The sequence below is a fragment of the Phyllobates terribilis genome, unplaced genomic scaffold (assembly GCF_046119375.1).
Source record: "Phyllobates terribilis strain yellow unplaced genomic scaffold, ASM4611937v1 Scaffold_2__4_contigs__length_985480577, whole genome shotgun sequence".
Lineage (NCBI taxonomy): Eukaryota > Metazoa > Chordata > Amphibia > Anura > Dendrobatidae > Phyllobates > Phyllobates terribilis.
Genome location: NW_027362762.1, coordinates 335,295,371 through 335,318,880, shown reverse-complemented (window position 1 = coordinate 335,318,880; position 23,510 = coordinate 335,295,371). Strand labels below are relative to the sequence as shown.

At 42.2% G+C, this 23,510-nt stretch overlaps 1 protein-coding gene across 1 annotated transcript in view; it reads left to right on the top strand.

The window, feature by feature from the left end:
• GABRA5 (gamma-aminobutyric acid type A receptor subunit alpha5) overlaps positions 1 to 23,510 on the top strand; it is a 425,627-nt gene that overhangs the window by 69,524 nt on the left and 332,593 nt on the right. The window contains exon 3 of the mRNA XM_073664538.1: positions 4,220 to 4,341. Within this exon, the coding sequence (XP_073520639.1) occupies positions 4,220 to 4,341 (122 nt within the window). The remainder of the gene's footprint in view (positions 1 to 4,219; positions 4,342 to 23,510) is intronic.

Here is a 23,510-nt window from a genome sequence, read left to right as displayed (position 1 = left end):
CGCGGTAATTGGACCACCCTCGGATGACATTCGACGGCAGTCTGATGTTTCACACGCACCCATAGACTTGTATGGGTGCGTGCTATCAGATTTTTAAATGCAGTCGGCATGACAAAATAATCGCAGATCTGCACTGCCCCATTGTGCAGTGCCACTTTTCTGAGTGCTATGCGATAAAACATCGCACAGCACTCGCCCGTCTTATATGCTCATGTGAGTGATGCTCAACTTGTCTCTTCAGAACTCCCCATAGATGGTCGATTGGGTTCAGATTAGGAGACATACTTGGCCACTGAATCACTTTCATCCTGTTCTTCAGAAATGCAACAGAGGCTTTAGATGTGTGTTTTGGATCATTGTCAAGTTGGAAAAGTGCACATTTACCAAGGGCGCGGAAAGGTGGTAGCATCTTCTCTTTTAATATTAAGCAGCACATCTATAAATTCATGGTACCAACAATGAACCCAGAAGCACTGATGCAGTCCCACATAAAGACACAGCCACCACCATGTTTCACTGTAGGCACTAAGCATTTTACTTTTTACTCCTCACCTTTGTGATGCCATATAGTTTTGAAGCCATCAGTTCCAAACACATTTATCTTGGTCTCATCATTCTAGAGTATGTAATCCCAGTAGTCTTCATATTTTTCAGCATAGGCCCTGACAAATTGGAAGTGGGCTTTTTTTCTGCACGGCCATGCTAAAATGCACTAGTCAAAAAAGAGGGCTTTTTGACACAACAATCACTTAAGATATTAAAATTCTTTATAATGCATAAAAAACAGAGTTCCACATGACCACTAAAAAATCAAATGTGTTTCTGGTGCAGTAGAACACCCTTAGTACTATGATTATGGGCTTTCTATGTGCAAGAAACGCATGAGACTTTTTAGCCATCATGTGGAGCTCTATTATGGTTCCAGGATGTTATGATTATAGGCTAACGTGGTATGCTCTGATTTTCTCTTGTTACAACTATTGTTTATCCTTAGCTTTCCTTTTCCTATCTGTGCTTTTCTTCCATATCTGTAACTAATGTGAATTACTATAGTTCTGTAACTTAACTATGCACTTATGCATAATAGCATATGAGGTTGTCAATCCAATAGTGAAGGAGAAATGCCATTGTTACAGCCCAAACATACCCACATAAACTCATCTTCCCATGGTTTCTATTCATTCCTATTTATTTCAATAAAGGTCAAAGCTTCAAAAACTTGCACAGCCCAAAGAAAGTGTAAATTATATTCATGTTACTTGTACATTGCTACAAAGACTATGACACAATTTGGTCTTTGAGAGAAGACCTCTCAACTTGGTTACTAAAGGTCCTCGTACACATTAGATGGATGTTGGCCTAAAGATGCACAGCTATCTCACCCATACACAGGAGCACTCATTCAGTTGAGCGCTCCTGTGTTCTTGATGAGTAAGTCATCGGCTGACTTGAACCGGTGGCTTATCTTCAGGAGAACAATCGAAATTGGATATGTCCAATCAACATCTCCTACACCCATCAGTTAGCTGTCACCTCCATACACGTTAGACCATTGGTCGAAACTGTCAGAGGCTTCAGCCAACATTAGTCTAATGTGTCTGGGGGACTTTAGTAACACAGCAATATTGCAATATCAAGTAAAAATAGTCATCCCCTATGAAGTTCAGCCTGCGACTGAGCTTGACACTAGAGCCAAAATGGCAGTGAGGAGTACCAAGATGGCAGTATCTTCCACAAGCCCCTGACTGCCATTGTAACCTTTAGCTACCCCATGATTGCATTATGGAGGGGTTGATGTAAGCTTGTGTCCACGAGCACCGCAGCAACTACTCCATTTAAATGCAGCTGTCAGGGATTGACAGCGGCATCTAAATGGTTAAAATCAGTGATCTGAGCTGCTGTTAGAGACAGATAGAGGCTATGTAACTTAGCTAGCGTCTAATGCAGGTGGAGGATGCTCAGCTCCTGAGCCCTCTCAAAACATGGTGACTCCAGCGCTGACATATATGTACAGTACAGACCAAAAGTTTGGACACACCTTCTCATTTAAAGATTTTTCTGTATTTCCATGACTATGAAAATTGTACATTCACACTGAAAGCATCAAAACTATGAATTAACACATGTGGAATTATATACTTAATAAAAAAGTGTGAAACAACTGAAAATATGTCTTATATTCTAGGTTCTTCAAAGTAGCCACCTTTTGCTTTGATGACAGCTTTGCACACTCTTGGCATTCTCTTGATGAGCTTCAAGAGGTAGTCACTGTAAATGGTTTTCCCTTCACAGGTGTGCCCTGTCAGGTTTAATAAGTGGGATTTCTTGCCTTATAAATGGGGTTGGGACCATCAGTTGTGTTGTGCAGAAGTCAGGTGGATACACAGCTGATAGTCCTACTGAATAGACTGTTAGAATTTGTATTATGGCAAGAAAAAAGCAGCTAAGTAAAGAAAAAAGAGTGGCCATCATTACTTTAAGAAATAAAGGTCAGTCAGTGCGAAAAATTTGGAAAACCTTGAAAGTGTCCCCAAGTGCAGTTGCAAAAACCATCAAGCGCTACAAAGAAACTGGGTCACATGAGGACCGCCCCAGGAAAGGAATACCAAGAGTCACCTCTGCTTCTGAGGTTAAGTTTATCCGAGTAACCAGCCTCAGAAATCGCAGGTTAACAGCAGGTCAGATTAGAGACCAGGTCAATGCCACACAGAGTTCTAGCAGCAGACACATCTCTTCAACAACTATTAAGAGGAGACTTTGTTCAGCAGGCCTTCATGGTAAAATAGCTGCTAGGAAACCCTGCTAAGGACAGGCAACAAGCAGAAGAGACTTGTTTGGGCTAAAGAACACAAGGAATGGACATTATACCAGTGGAAAGCTGTGCTTTGGTCTGATGAGTCCAAATTTGAGATCTTTGGTTCCAACCACCGTGTCTTTGTGCGACGCAGAAAAGGTGAACGGATGGACTCTACATGCCTGGTTCCCTCCGTGAAGCATGGAGGAGGAGGTGTGATGGTGTGGGGGTGCTTTGCTGGTGACACTGTTTGGGATTTATTCAAAATTGAAGGCATACTGAACCAGCATGGCTACCACAGCATCTTGCAGCGGCATGCTATTCCATCCGGTTTGTGTTTAGTTGGACCATCATTTATTTTTCAACAGGACAATGACCCAAACACACCTTCAGGCTGTGTAAGGGCTATTTGACCAAGAAGGAGAGTGATGGGGTGCTACGCCAGATGACCTGGCCTCCACAGTCACCAGACCGGAACCCAATCGAGATGGTTTGGGGTGAGCTGGACCGCAGAGTGAAGGCAAAAGGGCCAACAAGTGCTAAGCATCTCTGGGAACTCCTTCAAGATTGTTGGAAGACCATTTCTGGTGACTACCTCTTGAAGCTCATCAAGAGAATGCCAAGAGTGTGCAAAGCAGTCATCAAAGCAAAAGGTGGCTACTTTGAAGAACCTAGAATATAAGACATATTTTCAGTTGTTTCACACTTTTTTGTTAAGTATATAATTCCACATGTGTTAATTCATAGTTTTGATGCCTTCAGGGTGAATGTACAATTTTCATAGTCATGAAAATACAGAAAAATCTTTAAATGAGAAGGTGTGTCCAAACTTTTGGTCTGTACTGTACATAACTTTGCGCTTTGGGGTTTTTAAATAAGTGTAATTATCCATCTATCTGACTCAACTACTGACTGTTTTTTTCAGAGAGCAAATCAAAATAGGGGATTATGCAAATTTATATCTATTTTTTTCATATTAGAAGTACACTAATTACACTAATTGCGCTCTAATTATATTATGCTGTTTTCTAATCTAACATGAGAAGCTCTAGATCACCATGAACTTTATAGGGCTACTATTATATTTAACAATCATAATTAGGGAACACGTATGTTTGAGATATTTTTTCCTTGATGGATTAAATATTTGACGTATGGGATAAGCAGATTAGAAAAGTAGTGATTCAAACATTTAGAAAAGTAGCGATCCAAAGATCAAACCATTGGCCACAGATCAAGCACACAGAAACAGTTCTAAGCTGACATTTACAGCTTAAGAGATGTGCCTGCACTTCTGTACAAAATGTAATAGATTTTAAGATTTAAATGTTAACTATTAAGGATTATGCTGTTTATGAGAAAAATTCAAAGTTCTAGTATATTAGTTATCCATAAAGTGACGCATTTTTATCTATGTTAAACCAGTATTTCACAGATGACTACTGCTTCAATCAAAGAAGACACAAATGATAACATCACCATATTTACACGGATACTCGATGGTTTGCTGGATGGTTATGACAACAGACTACGACCTGGGCTTGGAGGTAAAGAACTACTATTTCTGTAGCATATTTATGAATGGCTTCTGAAAAATGTTAAACATGAAAATACTGTATAAACATTAAGCCATGGCCATCACATGCCATAAACCAGAGGCGTACACAGACAGAAGAGGTTCCGTGTGAAAGAACAGTATATGGGCACAGTTACAGAAACTGCTTGCTGCATTGGAAGTGGAGGTGGGACCCCTTACCTCTTGGGCCCCATGTGCACCTGCGCAGGTTGCACTAATGCCCCATTATGTCCACCCTTGCTTTAAACCCTTCCCATCACTACCAATTTTCCTTTTTGCAATTTTGTTTCTCCCTCCCCTTCTTTCAAGAGCCATAATTCTTTAATTTTTCCTTGTAAATAGCTGTATAAGGGCTTAATTTGTTTGTGGGATGAGTTGTAGTGACAATATTTATGTCAGCATAAAATGTACTGAAAAGTAGTGTTGAGCCACCCCCGTAGTGTTCGAGTTCGGTTCGGTTCGTCGAACACCCATGTGTTCGCCGAACTGTTCGTCGAACTGTTCGTCGAACACCTTCGAACACCGTTAAAACCAATGGCAGGCAAACAAAAACACATAGAAACACATAGAAAACACCTTCAAAGGTGTCCAAAAGCTGACAAACTGCTCAGAAGACATAACTAACACATGGAAAAGTGACAAGTACATATAGTCATGCGAAAAGAAAAGAGGTGGAGGAGTAAAAGGAGGGGGAGACACAAATATAGGCATGTCATGCCCTTCTAAAATCCAAAAAGTGAGAAGCCGACACGTTCAGTCCGCTCCTGCCCGTGCCACCTCCGTGTCGCCGGGTTTGTGCCAGAGCCGCGGTGAACCCTGACGGCCAGCCCCCCTCTCCCAATACTGGTGCCTGTCCGCTGGTGGGTCGAGCGAGCCCCCCCTGTGGTGGAGGCAGCTCTAAGCTTTTTAATTTAATTTGTCTCTCTAATTTGAATGAATACACTTTAAATCCATTTACAAGGATCTATTGGAGGGCAAGTCTCATGCCAGCAGCCGCGTAATTCCAGCTCCAGTAGCGTCCACTAAAGCTGCTGCAGTTAAAAAGCTTTTATAAGGATCGAGCTCGGCTGTCCACCGCAAGGCATCCTACTGCCAGTCCCAGCCCATATGCTTTGGGGTGCCTCCTGATGCTCTTCACTGAGTATCCCGTGGTCCCGAAGCATTTCCTTTTAAAAAATTAAGTGTCCAAACTACAGGTGGTGTAGCTTGCTTAACAGCCGGGATAATCCGCTGACTTGCAGACACTGCTACTAGGCACAAAGTATTTCCTGGGCTAGATGCAGTTAAAAATTTGTAATTAGATACTCTCGTTGGATGCTGAGAAAGCATTCCATAGAGTCTCCTGGCACGCCATATATGATTCTCTTAAAAAGCTTGGGGTAGGGGTCTAGGGGACCCTTTTATAGCCAAAATCACGGCCCTGTATCACAATACGTCACCTAGGCTGAAGATAAATGGAACTGTAGCACCCTGAGGGCTCGGTTGCTACAGAGGTATTGCACCTCACCCAGAGGTGTGATATCTCACTCTCAGGTAAGGATGGAGTGTGGATCAGGACCCGACACCTGCATGCATTACACCACATTGCCGTGGGGCAGGGCGACCAATATGCCTCTGAGATGGGCACGACAGTCCATGTCCCTGGCTGGAGTGGGGGGAGGGAACACTGAGGAAGGGGAACCCTGTAGTGCAGGAGCAGGGAGGAAGCAGTTCCTGGGTGCATTGAGAAGGGAGTATAAAAGGTGGGCACCATCTTAGTTCAGTGCAGAGAAGTCTGAGCAGAAGTGGCAGGGAGCAGGGGCTCTGCATGAGCTCTGCTCCGGAGGCGGGCCTGGTAACAGAGGCCCAGGCCTGGAAGAGGGAGAAGGAAGGAAGAGTAGCGGAGAAGGCTCCAGGAATGAGGAATGAAGGGATCCCAGGGGTGCGGACGGGCGAGTCGCCACCGCACGCCCGAATCCACCTGCGTGGAGGGGTCAGGCCAAAGGGGGAGACCGGTCCCCGAAACTAGTGGAGGCAGGAAACGACCCTCAGCTTGAAACCGGAAGCTGTGACATTTTATGTGTCGTAGCCCCTCGCTACACCCGCTAGGAAGGCACCACATAGGGTCAGGGAAACTGGCACCAAGTTTACCAAGAGGAGGCCCGAGGCAGCCGGACAGAAGGGTTGGTAAGAAAGGCCAGACAAAGGACACACAAAGGGGGTCCTGTGAAGCGCTCCAAAGTTATCTGGGAGTTGTCTGAGCCCCTCACCTGGTGAGCACAGTACGACGTGGGCAGCCGTTACCTGCAGACGTGGTCTGGATAATAAGAACTGTGAGTAAAGGCCCTGGACTGCATCACTGACTCCGTGTCGTTACTGCTGCTGCCCTGCACCATCGCCCCCATCCTCCGCATACACTGCCCTGAGGCTATACTCCTCCCGTGGGGAGTTATGCTACGCTCTGCTGCACCCACAACACCAGCCTCAGCGGTCTGCCCTGCAGCGGCGGTTCACTCTGACCGCAATCCACGGGTGGCATAGTCGGACATTTAAACATCAAAACCACATAAATAGTTCCGCCACTGGTTTGACCACCCTGAGCCACGGAACCGGGTCACCGCCACGAAGACTACAACCACCAGCATCCACCAAAAAGGGTCCGGCTCCGGGTGTCCCAAGGCCCAGGGGGTGCATCAGAACATTTTCATCACCTTTCACAATCACCAATGGGACAAGGCAGGGATGTCCTCTGTCCCCTCTCTTATACATCCTAGTGACGGAGCACCTGCTCTCATCAATTCGCCATAACCCCAATATTAGGTGGATTGAGGTGGGAGGCACCGAGTACAAGTGCTCTCTATTTGCTGATGATGTCCTAGTATATATCACTCAATCACATATATCCATCCATGCTGTTATGGCTGAAATAACTTTGTTACATGGTCAAATTTTAAAATCAATGCAGCGAAGTCTGAGGCCCTCGATGTCTCCCTCCCCAAATCCATATAGGATTCCATCCAGTCCAACTTTCCCTTTGCCTGGCCCTCACAGGGTATCAAATACTTAGGAATTCCTATTCATAGAGACCTCTCCCATCTATGTTATCTTAATTTTGGGCCCTTTATTGAACAACTCCATACAGACCACGGTTGGCAAGTTAGAACTGTAAGATTCACTACGTGAACCACTGGTGTTTTGTGGAAAAGCACATGTACACTGTGTTCCAAATTATTATGCAAAAAGTGTTTAGGAGTGATAAGGGAAGAATTTGTTTGTTTGTCAGTTAAACTCATTGATGGTGATATGTGTCAGGGCTCTTTATATCACTGTAAGCAATTGAAGACACCTGTGCTAATTAGTTTGGCAGGTGTGTCCAATGAAAGGCAAGACTACTTAAGAAGGCTGTCTCACATTATTAAGCAGCCTACATTTTCTGCCAAAATGGGAAAGAAAAAGGATGTGTCGGCTGCTGAGAAGCAACAAATTGTGGAGTGTTTAGGTCAAGGCATGACTACAATCAACATTGTGCGATGATCAGGATGAAGTGTCTTGGCAATCAAGAAGTATGTAGCTGATTCACAGTACACACGTGTGCGTGCTGATAAGGGCAAATTGAGGACACTTTCCTACAGGCAATTACGTCAGGTTAAAAGAGCAGCGGCAAAAAAGCCTTGTCATAGCAGCAGACAAGTTTTTGAAGCTGCTGGTGCCTCCAACGTCCCCCGAACAACAAGATGCAGGGTCCTTCAGAGGTTTGCAGCTGTGCATACGCCATCCTGTCGACCTCCTCTATTCACTTCACACAAGCAGAAACGGCTCCAGTGGGCTAAACATTACATGAAGACTGATTTCAAAACTGTTTTGTTCATGGATGAGTGCCGTGCAGCGCTCGATGGTCCAGATGGATGGAGTGGAGGATGGCTGGTTGATGGACACCCCACGCAAACACGGCTACAGCGCCAACAAGGAGGAGGTGGAGTAATGTTTTGGGCTGGAATCATGGGGAGAGAGATTGTCGGCTCCTTTAGGATCCCTGAAGGCGCTAAAGATGAACTCCATAATGTATGTGGATTTTCTCAAACAGCACTTCCTGCCATGGTTCAAGAAGAAGAATCGTGTATTTCACAGCAAGATCATTTTTTTGCATGATAATGCACCATCTCATGCTGCACATAAAACATCTGCATCTCTGGCTGATATGGGCATAAAAGGGGACAAACTTATGGTGTGACCCCCATGCTCCCCTGACCTCTACCCCATTCAGAACCTCTGGAGCATCATCAAAAGGAGTGTCTATGATGGCGGGAGGCAGTTCACATCTAAGCAACACCTCTGGGAGGGTATTCTGTCCTCATGCAAAACAATTGAAGCAGAAACCATCCAAAACCTGACAAATTCAATGGACGAGAGAGTTCAGAAGCTCCTTTCGAACAAGGGGTCCTATGTGAAAATGTAACATCACCTAGAATAAAGTTTTGAGTTGAAAACTGTTTGATTTCAGTTTCTAATAACCTGCTAATGCTTATAATTTCAAAAATGACCATTTTTTTGGTCTTTATTAAAATGAAAAGGTTGATTGAAAAGTTTGGGGGATCTAAGAGTGTGGCAACCCAGTAGTCATGATTACTTCGAATTCTGACAATATGAGGGTCATGTTGCAGGTAGTGCAGCAAGAAGGCACTTATGTGTCTTGCGTATCTCGGAGCCCCAAAATTATTTTCCGGGCTAGATGCAGCTAAAAATTATTATTAATTTTAAATCTGGTGGAGCTTAGTATAGATGGCCTAATAGGATCAGTGCTGCACACTGCTACAAAGCCCAAATTATTTTCCAGCCAAGATACAGATAAACATGATTAGTAATTTTAAATCTTGTGGAGCTTATTATAGATGGCCTAATAGAATCAGTGCTGCACACTGCTACAAAGCCCAAATTATTTTCCAGCCAAGATACAGATAAACATGATTAGTAATTTTAAATCTGGTGGAGCTTATTATAGATGGCCTAATAGAATCAGTGCTGCACACTGCTACAAAGCCCAAATTATTTTCCAGCCAAGATACAGATAAACATGATTAGTAATTTGAAAGCTTAAAACGGTTGGTAGGGTGATTTTAACCAATCATCAAGCTTTTACTCTCCCCAGGATGACACAGGGGTAGAAAAGTCGTTTCGGATCCATGATTTGTTCATCTTTATGAACGTGAGTCTGTCTACATTATCAGTGGAGAGCCGCGTGCGCTTATCTGTCAGCACACCACCAGCAGCGCTGAACACACGTTCAGACAGAACGCTGGCTGCGGGGCATGACAAGATCTCCAAGGCGTAAGTGGCTAGCTCTTTCCATTTTTCCAGATTGGAAGCCCAAAAAGATCAAGGGTCCAGTGACACAGTCATGGCTTCAATGTTTACTTGGAGATACTCCTGTACCATCGTCTCTAGGCGTTGACTATGTGTCAGACTTCTTGTCTCCTGTGGCCTTGCAAAGGATGGGCTAAAAAAGTGGTGAAATGATTCTGCAAAATTGATGTTACCAGCAGATACTGTGGTACTGTTACGGTTTGAGTGCTGAACACTTGACGGTCCCACGGTTGGCAAGTTGGAACTGTGAGATTCACTACGTGCACCACTAGTGTTTTGTGGAAAAGCACATGTAAGATTCTGCAACAGTCTCTGCTGATACTCCTGCATGCGTGCATCCCTTTCTATGGCAGGAATAATTTCGGCAAATTTACTTTTGTACCGGGGATCTAACAGTGTGGCAACCCAGTAGTCAGGATTATTTCTAATTCTCACAATTCGAGGGTCATGTTGCAGGTAGTGCAGCAAGAAGGCACTCATGTGTGTTGCGCATCCAGGAGCACCAAGTCCCTGTTGTGTTGGTGGCGAGGTAACAATCATGCTTCCTTCCTCTGTTCTCTCCCCCCAACCTCGCACAACAGAAATGTGATCAAGGTCTCCCTCATCTGATGAGTCTTCCATCAGTTCGTCCTCCACTTCTTCCTGGGCTCCTGCACCTTCCTCACTAGTTTGGCTGCTACCATGCGCCCTGGTAAAACCATCTCCCCCACCCTCACATGCCTGCCGCCTTGGTGCTGCCGACCGTCTGGACCTTGCAGATGTTAGCCCTTCTGCATACAACTCCTCCTCCTCTACTTCCTCCACCTCCTCTTGTGCCACCACCTGACTCCGAATTCTGTTTAACATGTGCTCCAGCATGTAAATCACCGGAATAGTCATGCTGATAATGGCATCGTCAGCACTAAACATCGTTGCCATTTCAAAACTGTGCAGAAAGGTGCATAGGTCCCTGATCTGAGACCACTCCTCCAGCGTGATTTGCCCCACCTCTGGATCTCGTTGGCCCAGGCTATACGTCAGAACGTATTGCACCAGGGCTTGTCGGTGCTGCCACAGTCGCTGCAACATGTGCAGAGTTGAATTGCACCAGGTAGGCACATCGCATTTTAGCCGGTGAAGTGGCAGGCCCAACGACTTCTGTAGAGAAGTAAGTTGCTGAGCTGCGGGATGCGAACGGCGGAAGTGAGCACACAGCGACCGTGCCCTCTGCAGAAGGCCATCTAGTCTGGGATAGTGGGCTAAAAATTGCTGGACAACCAGGTTCAACACGTGAGCCATACAAGGCACGTGTGTGACATTGCCCCGGCGAAGGGCCGCACCCAGGTTTGCAGCATTGTCGCACACGGCCTTCCCTGGTTTCAGGTCCAGTGGAGACAACTATTCATGAAATTGGTTCTCCAGAGCTGACCACAACTCCTCAGCTGTGTGACTCACATTTCCCAGACATTTCAAAGTAAAAACCGCCTGATGACGTTGAGCCCTACTGCCAGCATAGTAAGGAGGTGTGCAGGATCCCTTCTGCGCAGTTAGAAAGCTTGTGGCATGACCAGACAGGCTTTGGGTGCAGGTGGAAGACCGAGAGGAGGTTGAGGAGGCAGAAGCAGTGGAGGAACTTTGACATAAAGAGGATTGACGCACAACTAGTGGGGACGGAAGACTTGGACAGCAGCCCCTTGTCCTGCTGTCACCATAGTTACCCAGTGCCCAGTCAGCGACATGTAACGCCCCTGTCCATGCCTACTCGTCCAAGTGTCTGTGGTGAAATGCACCCTGTCACACACAGAGTTTCTCAAAGAAGCGGTGATGTTGTGTGCGACATGCTGGTGGAGCGCAGTCACACCTTTCTTTGAGAAGTAGTGCCGACTGGGCATCTGGTACTGGGGCACTGCGACGGACATAAGGTCTCGAAAATCCTCTGTGTCCACCAGGCGGAAAGGCAGCATTTCTGTAGCCAAGAGCTTGCAGATGGTGAAATTCAACCTCTTAGCTTTCTCATGGCTAGGAGGAAATGGTCTTTTACTTGTCCACATCTGAGGGACCGAGGGCTGGCTATTGTGCTTAGACGGGGTTGATAAGGGTGTCCCCGGCAAACTGCCGGTCTGTGAGGAAGATGCAGGCGGACATGTTAGGTTGCCTTGATCCAAAGGTGGTGCTATCGATGTCGGACAGCTCTCAACACCAGCTGGTGTTACCACCTCCAAAGAAAATGATGACCTGCCAATCACGCTGGCTGTTGCGGGTAAAGAGGTGGCAGGTCTGCACCCCAAAACAGGTGTGACTGCTGTCCCCCCAGTCACAGAGGATGAAGAGGCCGCGGATGCACAAGATATGGCAGACGGTGGTTGGCCCGGCCGGCTAGACCGCATTGTAGCACACTGAGCTTCCCACTGCAACTTATGCTTCATGTCCATGTGCCGGTTCATGCATGAAGTACTCAAACTATGTATTTTTTGGCCTCTACTTAGCTTTTGCTGACAAATGTTACAGATAACACGAGTTGGGTCATCTTTATCGATCTGAAAAAATGCCCAGGCTATGCAAGGCTTAGCACCCATGCGACCTGAAGAGCCACCACGACTTGTGGTGAGAGGCAGAGTTGTGTTTGAGGATGCAGTTGTTGACGTGCTTCCAGTACTACGTCTCTGTCCAGGAAGGCGCAACCTGACCTCGTCGTCACTAGCATCTTCCTCCACCTCCTCTGCTGACCTCATCTCTTGGCTGACTGTGGGTTGACAGTAAGTGGGATCTCCAACCTCATCATCATCACCCTGTGCGTTATCACACCCGTCGTCCTCAGAGCTAACCTGTTCCTGCCCTGACAAAAAACTAAAGTTGTCGCTCCAATCAGGTATTTGAGTCTCATCATCGTCTTCCTCATTGTCTCCACCAACAGGAGTTACAGTTTGGGAATGAGGGTCTACATTATGGTCAGAACCTTCTGCGTCTGGTCCTGGATCCGACTCATAAAGATTCTGGGCATCAGTGCAGATCATTTCCTCGTCTGGATTCACAGAAGCGCTGGAGTCGACCTCTGATTCCCAGGCTATAGTATGAGTAAACAGCTCTGCAGACTCAACCATCTGTTCTACCTCATACTCAGACGGGCAGCTGGAGATTTGGGAGCTGTGAGGAAGCAAGTGCGATTGGGGTGACACCTTTGAGGACTGGAGTATTTGTGATGTTGAAGTTGATGTGGAGGAGAGCCCACTTAAAGGAGCACTTGATATCCGTTGAAGCACCTGCAGTTTTTGTGCCTCATCTGGAATTTGTATCGATTGGCGTGGCCGTAAGAAAGGGATCTTATCACATTGTCCGCTAAAAGAAGTAGACATTTTAGTTTGGCTGGAAGATGGTCTTTCTTCTGCAGATGTTACTGTTTTCTTTAACACCTACCCCATGGACACAACCTTTTTTCCCCTTCCCAACACGCCTATTCCCCTTTCCACCAGCAGCAGGCCTTTTTCCACTCATTTTGGTGGTTAACTAATTCACAACTCTGGAGTTGTTTGCACAAAAAAACAATGGATGTGAACCGAGCAGAGCTGAGTGGCCAAACTGTGGTATTAGGCCAAAACTATTGACTGGGTTAGATGGAGAAAAAAATTATATTCGATTTGCAACCTGATGGAGGTCAGTATAGATGTACTAATAGAACAAGTCCCACACACAGCTAGAAGCCCAAATATTTTTTCAGAGGTAGATGCAGAAAAAAAATATATTCAGTTTGCAACCTGATGGAGGTCAGTATAGATGGACTAATAGAGAAAGTCCCACACACTGCTAGAAGGCCAAATATTTTTTCAGAGCTAGATGCAGACAAAAAATTATTTTGAATTTGCAATCTGATGGAGGTCAGTATAGGTGGACTAATAGAACAAGTCCCACACACTGCTAGAAGGCCAAGTATTTTTCAGAGCTAGATGCAGAAAAAAATTATATTCACTTTGCAACCTGATGGAGGTCAGTATAGATGGACTAATAGAACAAGTCCCACACACAGCTAGAAGCCCAAATATTTTTTCAGAGCTAGATGCAGTAAAAAATTATATTCAGTTTGCAACCTGATGGAAGTCTGTATAGATGGATTAATAGAACAAGTCCCACACACAGCTAGAAGCCCAATATTTTTTCAGAGGTAGATGCAGAAAAAAAAAAAAATTTAATTTGCAACCTGATGGAGGTCAGTATAGATGGACTAATAGAGAAAGTCCCACACACTGCTAGAAGGCCAAATATTTTTTCAGAGCTAGATGCAGAAAAAAATTATATTCAGTTTGCAACCTGATGGAGGTCAGTATAGATGGACTAATAGAACATGTCCCACACACAGCTAGAAGCCCAAATATTTTTTCAGAGGTAGATGCAGATAAAAATTATTTTTAATTTGCAACCTGATGGAGGTCAGTATAGATGGACTAATAGAGAAAGTCCCACACACTGCTAGAAGGTCAAATATTTTTTCAGAGCTAGATGCAGATAAAAATTATTTTTAATTTGCAACATGATGGAGGTCAGTATAGATGGACTAATAGAGAAAGTCCCACACACAGCTAGAAGCCCAAATATTTTTTCAGAGGTAGATGCAGATAAAAATTATTTTTAATTTGCAACCTGATGGAGGTCAGTATAGATGGACTAATAGAGAAAGTCCCACACACTGCTAGAAGGCCAAATATTTTTTCAGAGCTAGATGCAGATAAAAATTATTTTTAATTTGCAACCTGATGGAGGTCAGTATAGATGGACTAATAGAGAAAGTCCCACACACTGCTAGAAGGCCAAATATTTTTTCAGAGCTAGATGCAGAAAAAAATTATATTCAGTTTGCAACCTGATGGAGGTCAGTATAGATGGACTAATAGAACATGTCCCACACACAGCTAGAAGCCCAAATATTTTTTCAGAGGTAGATGCAGATAAAAATTATTTTTAATTTGCAACCTGATGGAGGTCAGTATAGATGGACTAATAGAGAAAGTCCCACACACTGCTAGAAGGCCAAATATTTTTTCAGAGCTAGATGCAGATAAAAATTATTTTTAATTTGCAACATGATGGAGGTCAGTATAGATGGACTAATAGAGAAAGTCCCAAACACAGCTAGAAGCCCAAATATTTTTTCAGAGGTAGATGCAGATAAAAATTATTTTTAATTTGCAACCTGATGGAGGTCAGTATAGATGGACTAATAGAGAAAGTCCCACACACTGCTAGAAGGCCAAATATTTTTTCAGAGCTAGATGCAGATAAAAATTATTTTTAATTTGCAACCTGATGGAGGTCAGTATAGATGGACTAATAGAGAAAGTCCCACACACTGCTAGAAGGCCAAATATTTTTTCAGAGGTAGATGCAGATAAAAATTATTTTTAATTTGCAACCTGATGGAGGTCAGTATAGATGGACTAATAGAGAAAGTCCCACACACTGCTAGAAGGCCAAATATTTTTTCAGAGCTAGATGCAGAAAAAAATTATATTCAGTTTGCAACCTGATGGAGGTCAGTATAGATGGACTAATAGAACAAGTCCCACACACAGCTAGAAGCCCAAATATTTTTTCAGAGGTAGATGCAGATAAAAATTATTTTTAATTTGCAACCTGATGGAGGTCAGTATAGATGGACTAATAGAGAAAGTCCCACACACTGCTAGAAGGCCAAATATTTTTTCAGAGCTAGATGCAGAAAATAATTATATTCAGTTTGCAACCTGATGGAGGTCAGTATAGATGGACTAATAGAACAAGTCCCACACCCAGCTAGAAGCCCAAATATTTTTTCAGAGGTAGATGCAGATAAAAATTATTTTTAATTTGCAACCTGATGGAGGTCAGTATAGATGGACTAATAGAGAAAGTCCCACACACTGCTAGAAGGCCAAATATTTTTTCAGAGCTAGATGCAGATAAAAATTATTTTTAATTTGCAACCTGATGGAGGTCAGTATAGATGGACTAATAGAGAAAGTCCCACACACTGCTAGAAGGCCAAATATTTTTTCAGAGCTAGATGCAGATAAAAATTATTTTTAATTTGCAACCAGATGGAGGTCAGTATAGATGGACTAATAGAGAAAGTCCCACACACTGCTAGAAGGCCAAATATTTTTTCAGAGCTAGATGCTGAAAAAAATTATATTCAGTTTGCAACCTGATGGAGGTCAGTATAGATGGACTAATAGAACAAGTCCCACACACAGCTAGAAGCCCAAATATTTTTTCAGAGGTAGATGCAGATAAAAATTATTTTTAATTTGCAACCTGATGGAGGTCAGTATAGATGGACTAATAGAGAAAGTCCCACACACTGCTAGAAGGCCAAATATTTTTTCAGAGCTAGATGCAGATAAAAATTATTTTTAATTTGCAACCTGATGGAGGTCAGTATAGATGAACAAATAGAGAAAGTCCCACACACTACTAGAAGGCCAAATATTTTTTCAGAGCTAGATGGAGAAAAAAATTATATTCAGTTTGCAACCTGATGGAGGTCAGTATAGATGGACTAATAGAACAAGTCCCACACCCAGCTAGAAACCCAATTATTTTTTCAGAGGTAGATGCAGATAAAAATTATTTTTAATTTGCAACCTGATGGAGGTCAGTATAGATGGACTAATAGAGAAAGTCCCACACACTGCTAGAAGGCCAAATATTTTTTCAGAGCTAGATGCAGATAAAAATTATTTTTAATTTGCAACCTGATGGAGGTCAGTATAGATGGACTAATAGAGAAAGTCCCACACACTGCTAGAAGGCCAAATATTTTTTCAGAGCTAGATGCAGATAAAAATTATTTTTAATTTGCAACCTGATGGAGGTCAGTATAGATGGACTAATAGAGAAAGTCCCACACACTGCTAGAAGGCCAAATATTTTTTCAGAACTAGATGCAGAAAAAAATTATATTCAGTTTGCAACCTGATGGAGGTCAGTATAGATGGACTAATAGAACATGTCCCACACACAGCTAGAAGCCCAAATATTTTTCAGAGGTAGATGCAGATAAAAATTATTTTTAATTTGCAACCTGATGGAGGTCAGTATAGATGGACTAATAGAGAAAGTCCCACACACTGCTAGAAGGCCAAATATTTTTTCAGAGCTAGATGCAGATAAAAATTATTTTTAATTTGCAACATGATGGAGGTCAGTATAGATGGACTAATAGAGAAAGTCCCACACACAGCTAGAAGCCCAAATATTTTTTCAGAGGTAGATGCAGATAAAAATTATTTTTAATTTGCAACCTGATGGAGGTCAGTATAGATGGACTAATAGAGAAAGTCCCACACACTGCTAGAAGGCCAAATATTTTTTCAGAGGTAGATGCAGATAAAAATTATTTTTAATTTGCAACCTGATGGAGGTCAGTATAGATGGACTAATAGAGAAAGTCCCACACACTGCTAGAAGGCCAAATATTTTTTCAGAGGTAGATGCAGATAAAAATTATTTTTAATTTGCAACCTGATGGAGGTCAGTATAGATGGACTAATAGAGAAAGTCCCACACACTGCTAGAAGGCCAAATATTTTTTCAGAGCTAGATGCAGAAAAAAATTATATTCAGTTTGCAACCTGATGGAGGTCAGTATAGATGGACTAATAGAACAAGTCCCACACACAGCTAGAAGCCCAAATATTTTTTCAGAGGTAGATGCAGATAAAAATTATTTTTAATTTGCAACCTGATGGAGGTCAGTATAGATGGACTAATAGAGAAAGTCCCACACACTGCTAGAAGGCCAAATATTTTTTCAGAGCTAGATGCAGAAAAAAATTATATTCAGTTTGCAACCTGATGGAGGTCAGTATAGATGGACTAATAGAACAAGTCCCACACCCAGCTAGAAGCCCAAATATTTTTTCAGAGGTAGATGCAGATAAAAATTATTTTTAATTTGCAACCTGATGGAGGTCAGTATAGATGGACTAATAGAGAAAGTCCCACACACTGCTAGAAGGCCAAATATTTTTTCAGAGCTAGATGCAGATAAAAATTATTTTTAATTTGCAACCTGGTGGAGGTCAGTATAGATGGACTAATAGAGAAAGTCCCACACACTGCTAGAAGGCCAAATATTTTTTCAGAGCTAGATGCAGATAAAAATTATTTTTAATTTGCAACCAGATGGAGGTCAGTATAGATGGACTAATAGAGAAAGTCCCACACACTGCTAGAAGGCCAAATATTTTTTCAGAGCTAGATGCTGAAAAAAATTATATTCAGTTTGCAACCTGATGGAGGTCAGTATAGATGGACTAATAGAACAAGTCCCAAACACAGCTAGAAGCCCAAATATTTTTTCAGAGGTAGATGCAGATAAAAATTATTTTTAATTTGCAACCTGATGGAGGTCAGTATAGATGGACTAATAGAGAAAGTCCCACACACTGCTAGAAGGCCAAATATTTTTTCAGAGCTAGATGCAGATAAAAATTATTTTTAATTTGCAACCTGATGGAGGTCAGTATAGATGAACAAATAGAGAAAGTCCCACACACTACTAGAAGGCCAAATATTTTTTCAGAGCTAGATGCAGAAAAAAATTATATTCAGTTTGCAACCTGATGGAGGTCAGTATAGATGGACTAATAGAACAAGTCCCACACCCAGCTAGAAGCCCAAATATTTTTTCAGAGGTAGATGCAGATAAAAATTATTTTTAATTTGCAACCTGATGGAGGTCAGTATAGATGGACTAATAGAGAAAGTCCCACACACTGCTAGAAGGCCAAATATTTTTTCAGAGCTAGATGCAGATAAAAATTATTTTTAATTTGCAACCTGATGGAGGTCAGTATAGATGGACTAAAAGAGAAAGTCCCACACACTGCTAGAAGGCCAAATATTTTTTCAGAGCTAGATGCAGATAAAAATTATTTTTAATTTGCAACCTGATGGAGGTCAGTATAGATGGACTAATAGAGAAAGTCCCACACACTGCTAGAAGGCCAAATATTTTTTCAGAGCTAGATGCAGATAAAAATTATATTTAGTTTGCAACCTGATGGAGGTCAGTATAGATGGACTAATAGAACAAGTCCCACACACAGCTAGAAGCCCAAATATTTTTTCAGAGGTAGATGCAGATAAAAATTATTTTTAATTTGCAACCTGATGGAGGTCAGTATAGATGGACTAATAGAGAAAGTCCCACACACTGCTAGAAGGCCAAATATTGTTTCAGAGCTAGATGCAGAAAAAAATTATATTCAGTTTGCAACCTGATGGAGGTCAGTATAGATGGACTAATAGAACAAGTCCCACACACAGCTAGAAGCCCAAATATTTTTTCAAAGGTATATGCAGATAAAAATTATTTTTCATTTGCAACCTGATGGAGGTCAGTATAGATGGACTAATAGAGAAAGTCCCACACACTGCTAGAAGGCCAAATATTTTTTCAGAGCTAGATGCAGAAAAAAATTATATTCAGTTTGCAACCTGATGGAGGTCAGTATAGATGGACTAATAGAACAAGTCCCACACACAGCTAGAAGCAAAATATTTTTTCAGAGGTAGATGCAGATAAAAATTATTTTTAATTTGCAACCTGATGGAGGTCAGTATAGATGGACTAATAGAGAAAGTCCCACACACTGCTAGAAGGCCAAATATTTTTTCAGAGCTAGATGCAGAAAAAAATTATATTCAGTTTGCAACCTGATGGAGGTCAGTATAGATGGACTAATAGAACAAGTCCCACACACAGCTAGAAGCCCAAATATTTTTTCAGAGGTAGATGCAGATAAAAATTATTTTTAATTTGCAACCTGATGGAGGTCAGTATAGATGGACTAATAGAGAAAGTCCCACACACTGCTAGAAGGCCAAATATTTTTTCAGAGCTAGATGCAGATAAAAATTATTTTTAATTTGCAACCTGATGGAGGTCAGTATAGATGGACTAATAGAGAAAGTCCCACACACTGCTAGAAGGCCAAATATTTTTTCAGAGCTAGATGCAGATAAAAATTATTTTTAATTTGCAACCTGATGGAGGTCAGTATAGATGGACTAATAGAGATAGTCCCACACACTACTAGAAGGCCAAATATTTTTTCAGAGCTAGATGCAGAAAAAAATTATATTCAGTTTGCAACCTGATGGAGGTCAGTATAGATGGACCAATAGAACAAGTCCCACACACAGCTAGAAGCCCAAATATTTTTTCAGAGGTAGATGCAGATAAAAATTATTTTTAATTTGCAACCTGATGGAGGTCAGTATAGATGGACTAATAGAGATAGTCCCACACACTACTAGAAGGCCAAATATTTTTTCAGAGCTAGATGCAGAAAAAAATTATATTCAGTTTGCAACCTGATGGAGGTCAGTATAGATGGACCAATAGAACAAGTCCCACATACAGCTAGAAGCCCAAATATTTTTTCAGAGGTAGATGCAGATAAAAATTATTTTTAATTTGCAACCTGATGGAGGTCAGTATAGATGGACTAATAGAGAAAGTCCCACACACTGCTAGAAGGCCAACTATTTTTTCAGAGCTAGATGCAGAAAAAAATTATATTCAGTTTGCAACCTGATGGAGGTCTGTATAGATGGATTAATAGAACAAGTCCCACACACAGCTAGAAGCCCAATATTTTTTCAGAGGTAGATGCAGAAAAAAAATATATTCAGTTTGCAACCTGATGGAGGTCTGTATAGATGGATTAATCGAACAAGTCCCACACACTGCTAGAAGCCCAATATTTTTTCAGAGGTAGATGCAGAAAAAAAATATATTCAGTTTGCAACCTGATGGAGGTCAGTATAGATGGACTAATAGAGAAAGTCCCACACACTGCTAGAAGGCCAAATATTTTTTCAGAGCTAGATGCAGAAAAAAATTATATTCAGTTTGCAACCTGATGGAGGTCAGTATAGATGGACTAATAGAACAAGTCCCACACACTGCTAGAAGCCCAAATATTTTTTCAGAGCTAGATGCAGAAAAAAATTATATTCAATTTGCAACCTGATGGAGGTCAGTATAGATGGACTAATAGAATGATGCTATGCCCAAAAGATTTTACTTCACTAGGTGCAGTAAAAAAATTGGTATTCTATACACAGGTGGTATATCTTGCAACACAGATAGGCTACTCCATTGACTAACACACTCTGCAATAGGCCAAAAAGGATTAGCTTTGCTAGATTCAGCCAAATGCTGTGAAAAAAACTTGCACAGCACTGGCACAGACCTGCCTGGCAAAAACTGATAGGAACTGATGTAACCTAGTCCTGAAAAGGACTGCAATTACAATTAGTGTTTACTCCCACAATCTATCTATTTAAGAGCACAGACCTGCCTGATAAAAGTCGTAGGAAATGCTGTAACCTAGTCCTTAAAAGGACTGCAATCACAACTATTCCCTACTCCCAAGCTATCTGTAGATTTGTGCGAAAATTGGCTTGAAATTAACAAGGTATAGCGCACACAGCAACAGCGGTGCCGTCTAACACGCAGCTGCAGCAGTGAGAAAATGGTGGCGACGGGGAAAATGGCTTGGTCTTATAGGGCAAGGACATGTGACATACACTGCCAATGACACATGCCCTTGCTTGTGTGAAAAACAGCAGTTCGCTCCGTGTGTGCGCTGCTGATAGGCTGACAGACTGCACCTCCCCACTGCAAATGCGGGAAAGAGAAAAAAAAATGGAGATCTTCATTATTCCTGCAGAGATCCATCCCCTGCCCCTCCCCCCACCCCGCTGTACACTCAAACTGCGTATTAACATTAATTTTCATCATTACTGAGAAAAAATCCAGTTATGATTTTGGTGCACGAACAGTTATCGAACATAACCTCGAACAGCCGAATTTTTCTCAAATCGTTCGTGTTCGCCGAACGGCTCGAACACCGCCCAAAAACACCGAATTTTTCTCAAATCGTTCGTGTTCGCCGAACGGCTCGAACACCGCCCAAAACAGCTCGAATTTGAGATTGGCGAACAGTTCGCGTAAAACAACGCTCATCTCTACTGAAAAGTGGAAAAAATATTCTAAGTGTAGTGAAATGATGAAAAAACTGCAATTCCCCCAATGTTTTGTGGGATTTGTTTTTATGGTGTTTGTTGTGGTAAAATGCCATAATTATTGTGATATCAAAGTTGTATATTTTTTTCAATATTTTATTGGTGAAAACAATTCAGAAATATGTAAAAAAAGAAATTGGTTTGTGTCACCATTTTCTGACATCTGTAGATTTTATTTTTCTGTCAATTGAGCTGTGTGAGAGCTTGTTTTTTGAAGGGCAAGATGACATTTCTATTTAGGCTATGTGCCCACGTTGCGGAAACGAAGCAGAAAATTTCTGCTTCATTTCCGCATGTCCTCTCCCGAAAAAATGCATTCGGAATTTCGCAAGCGTTTATCGCGCGTTTTTCGCGCGTTTTCTACATGCGGAAGTGCCTTGCTTTTTTTCATGCATTGAAAAGGCAATTCCGCTTGCCGAATCGCAAAATTAATTGACATGCTGCGGATTTTTCTGCGCATCAAAAACGCTGCAGAAAAATCCGCAGCATGGGCATAGAACTTGCGGATTCTCATTGGGGACCATGGGGTGCGGATTGACAAGCGTTTTACAAGCGTTTCCGCTGTGGAAATTCCGCAGCAAATACGCTTGTAAAACGCAACGTGGGCACATACCCTTATGCCATTTCAGTGGAAATATTAGAGATGATCGGATTTTGCAGCATTCAAATTTGTCAAATTGCGTGGATTTTACCAGTAAATTCGATTTGCAGCTATGCTATTTTCTGCAAATCTGGGGTATCTTCAGGTCCCAGAGCATAATAAATGTAACATGTCAAAAATAAAAGAAAACCTTATACTCACCACATTTCTTACTAGTATCGGAACCCCCACTGCTTCTGGTCAAGAAAAGATCTCAGAGGTCAGGATGTGTCATAAAGTCACGACATAACAGACCGTGACTTACGAGGCATAGTGTCTTTACTACACAATGCACTGTGAAGTTGAAGACATGGGCATGGCTGCAAGTCCAATTCTAAAGTGAATACTCTGGTGCGAAAATGTGAAAAGAAGACATTACTTATGAGGTCCAGGCTATTTCTGGGCTTTACAGGAGTTCAAATATGGCAGACAAGGGGCTTTCAGCAGGGATCTGGATACCATTGCAACCCATTGGTAACCCATGATTGCATTGAGAGGGAGCCAGTCGGCTGGCTCACTGAGTGGTGCTCCCCAAGTACCATGCAACTTAAATGCCACTGTCAGCGATTAGCGACAATATTTAAAGGGTTAAGAGCAGCAATAGGAGCTTAGGTCTAATTGCTGTTGTTAGAGGCAGATGCTGCCTGCTTAACAAAGCCAACATCTGCCAAGTATGAGCGTGATCCTGAATCATACTCAGGGACTTGAAATGCACATGTACATATATGGAGGAGCGACCAAATATCTTTTGTTTAAAAAAAAATCCTATCACTCCATAGACAATTATAGATGGGTATTATAAATTGTGTAACCTGAAATATGTCATAGCTGCATAATTCGTATTTAGTCTTTCATTTGTTAATTCCTTATAAATATGCATTTTCTCTTTACATTAATAATGCCTCTCGATGAGGTGCTAATGCAGTGGGGTGTGTTGTGTAGTTACTGTAGAATACCGTAGAAACTATTTCTATAGTGTGCCACTAATTTTTTTTTTGCCATTTGCTATAACAGTATTATTTTTAGCATTACTCGTAATTAGTGTTGAGCATTCCGATACTGAAATATCGGGTATCGACCGATATTCGTGGTATCGGAGTTCCGATACTGAG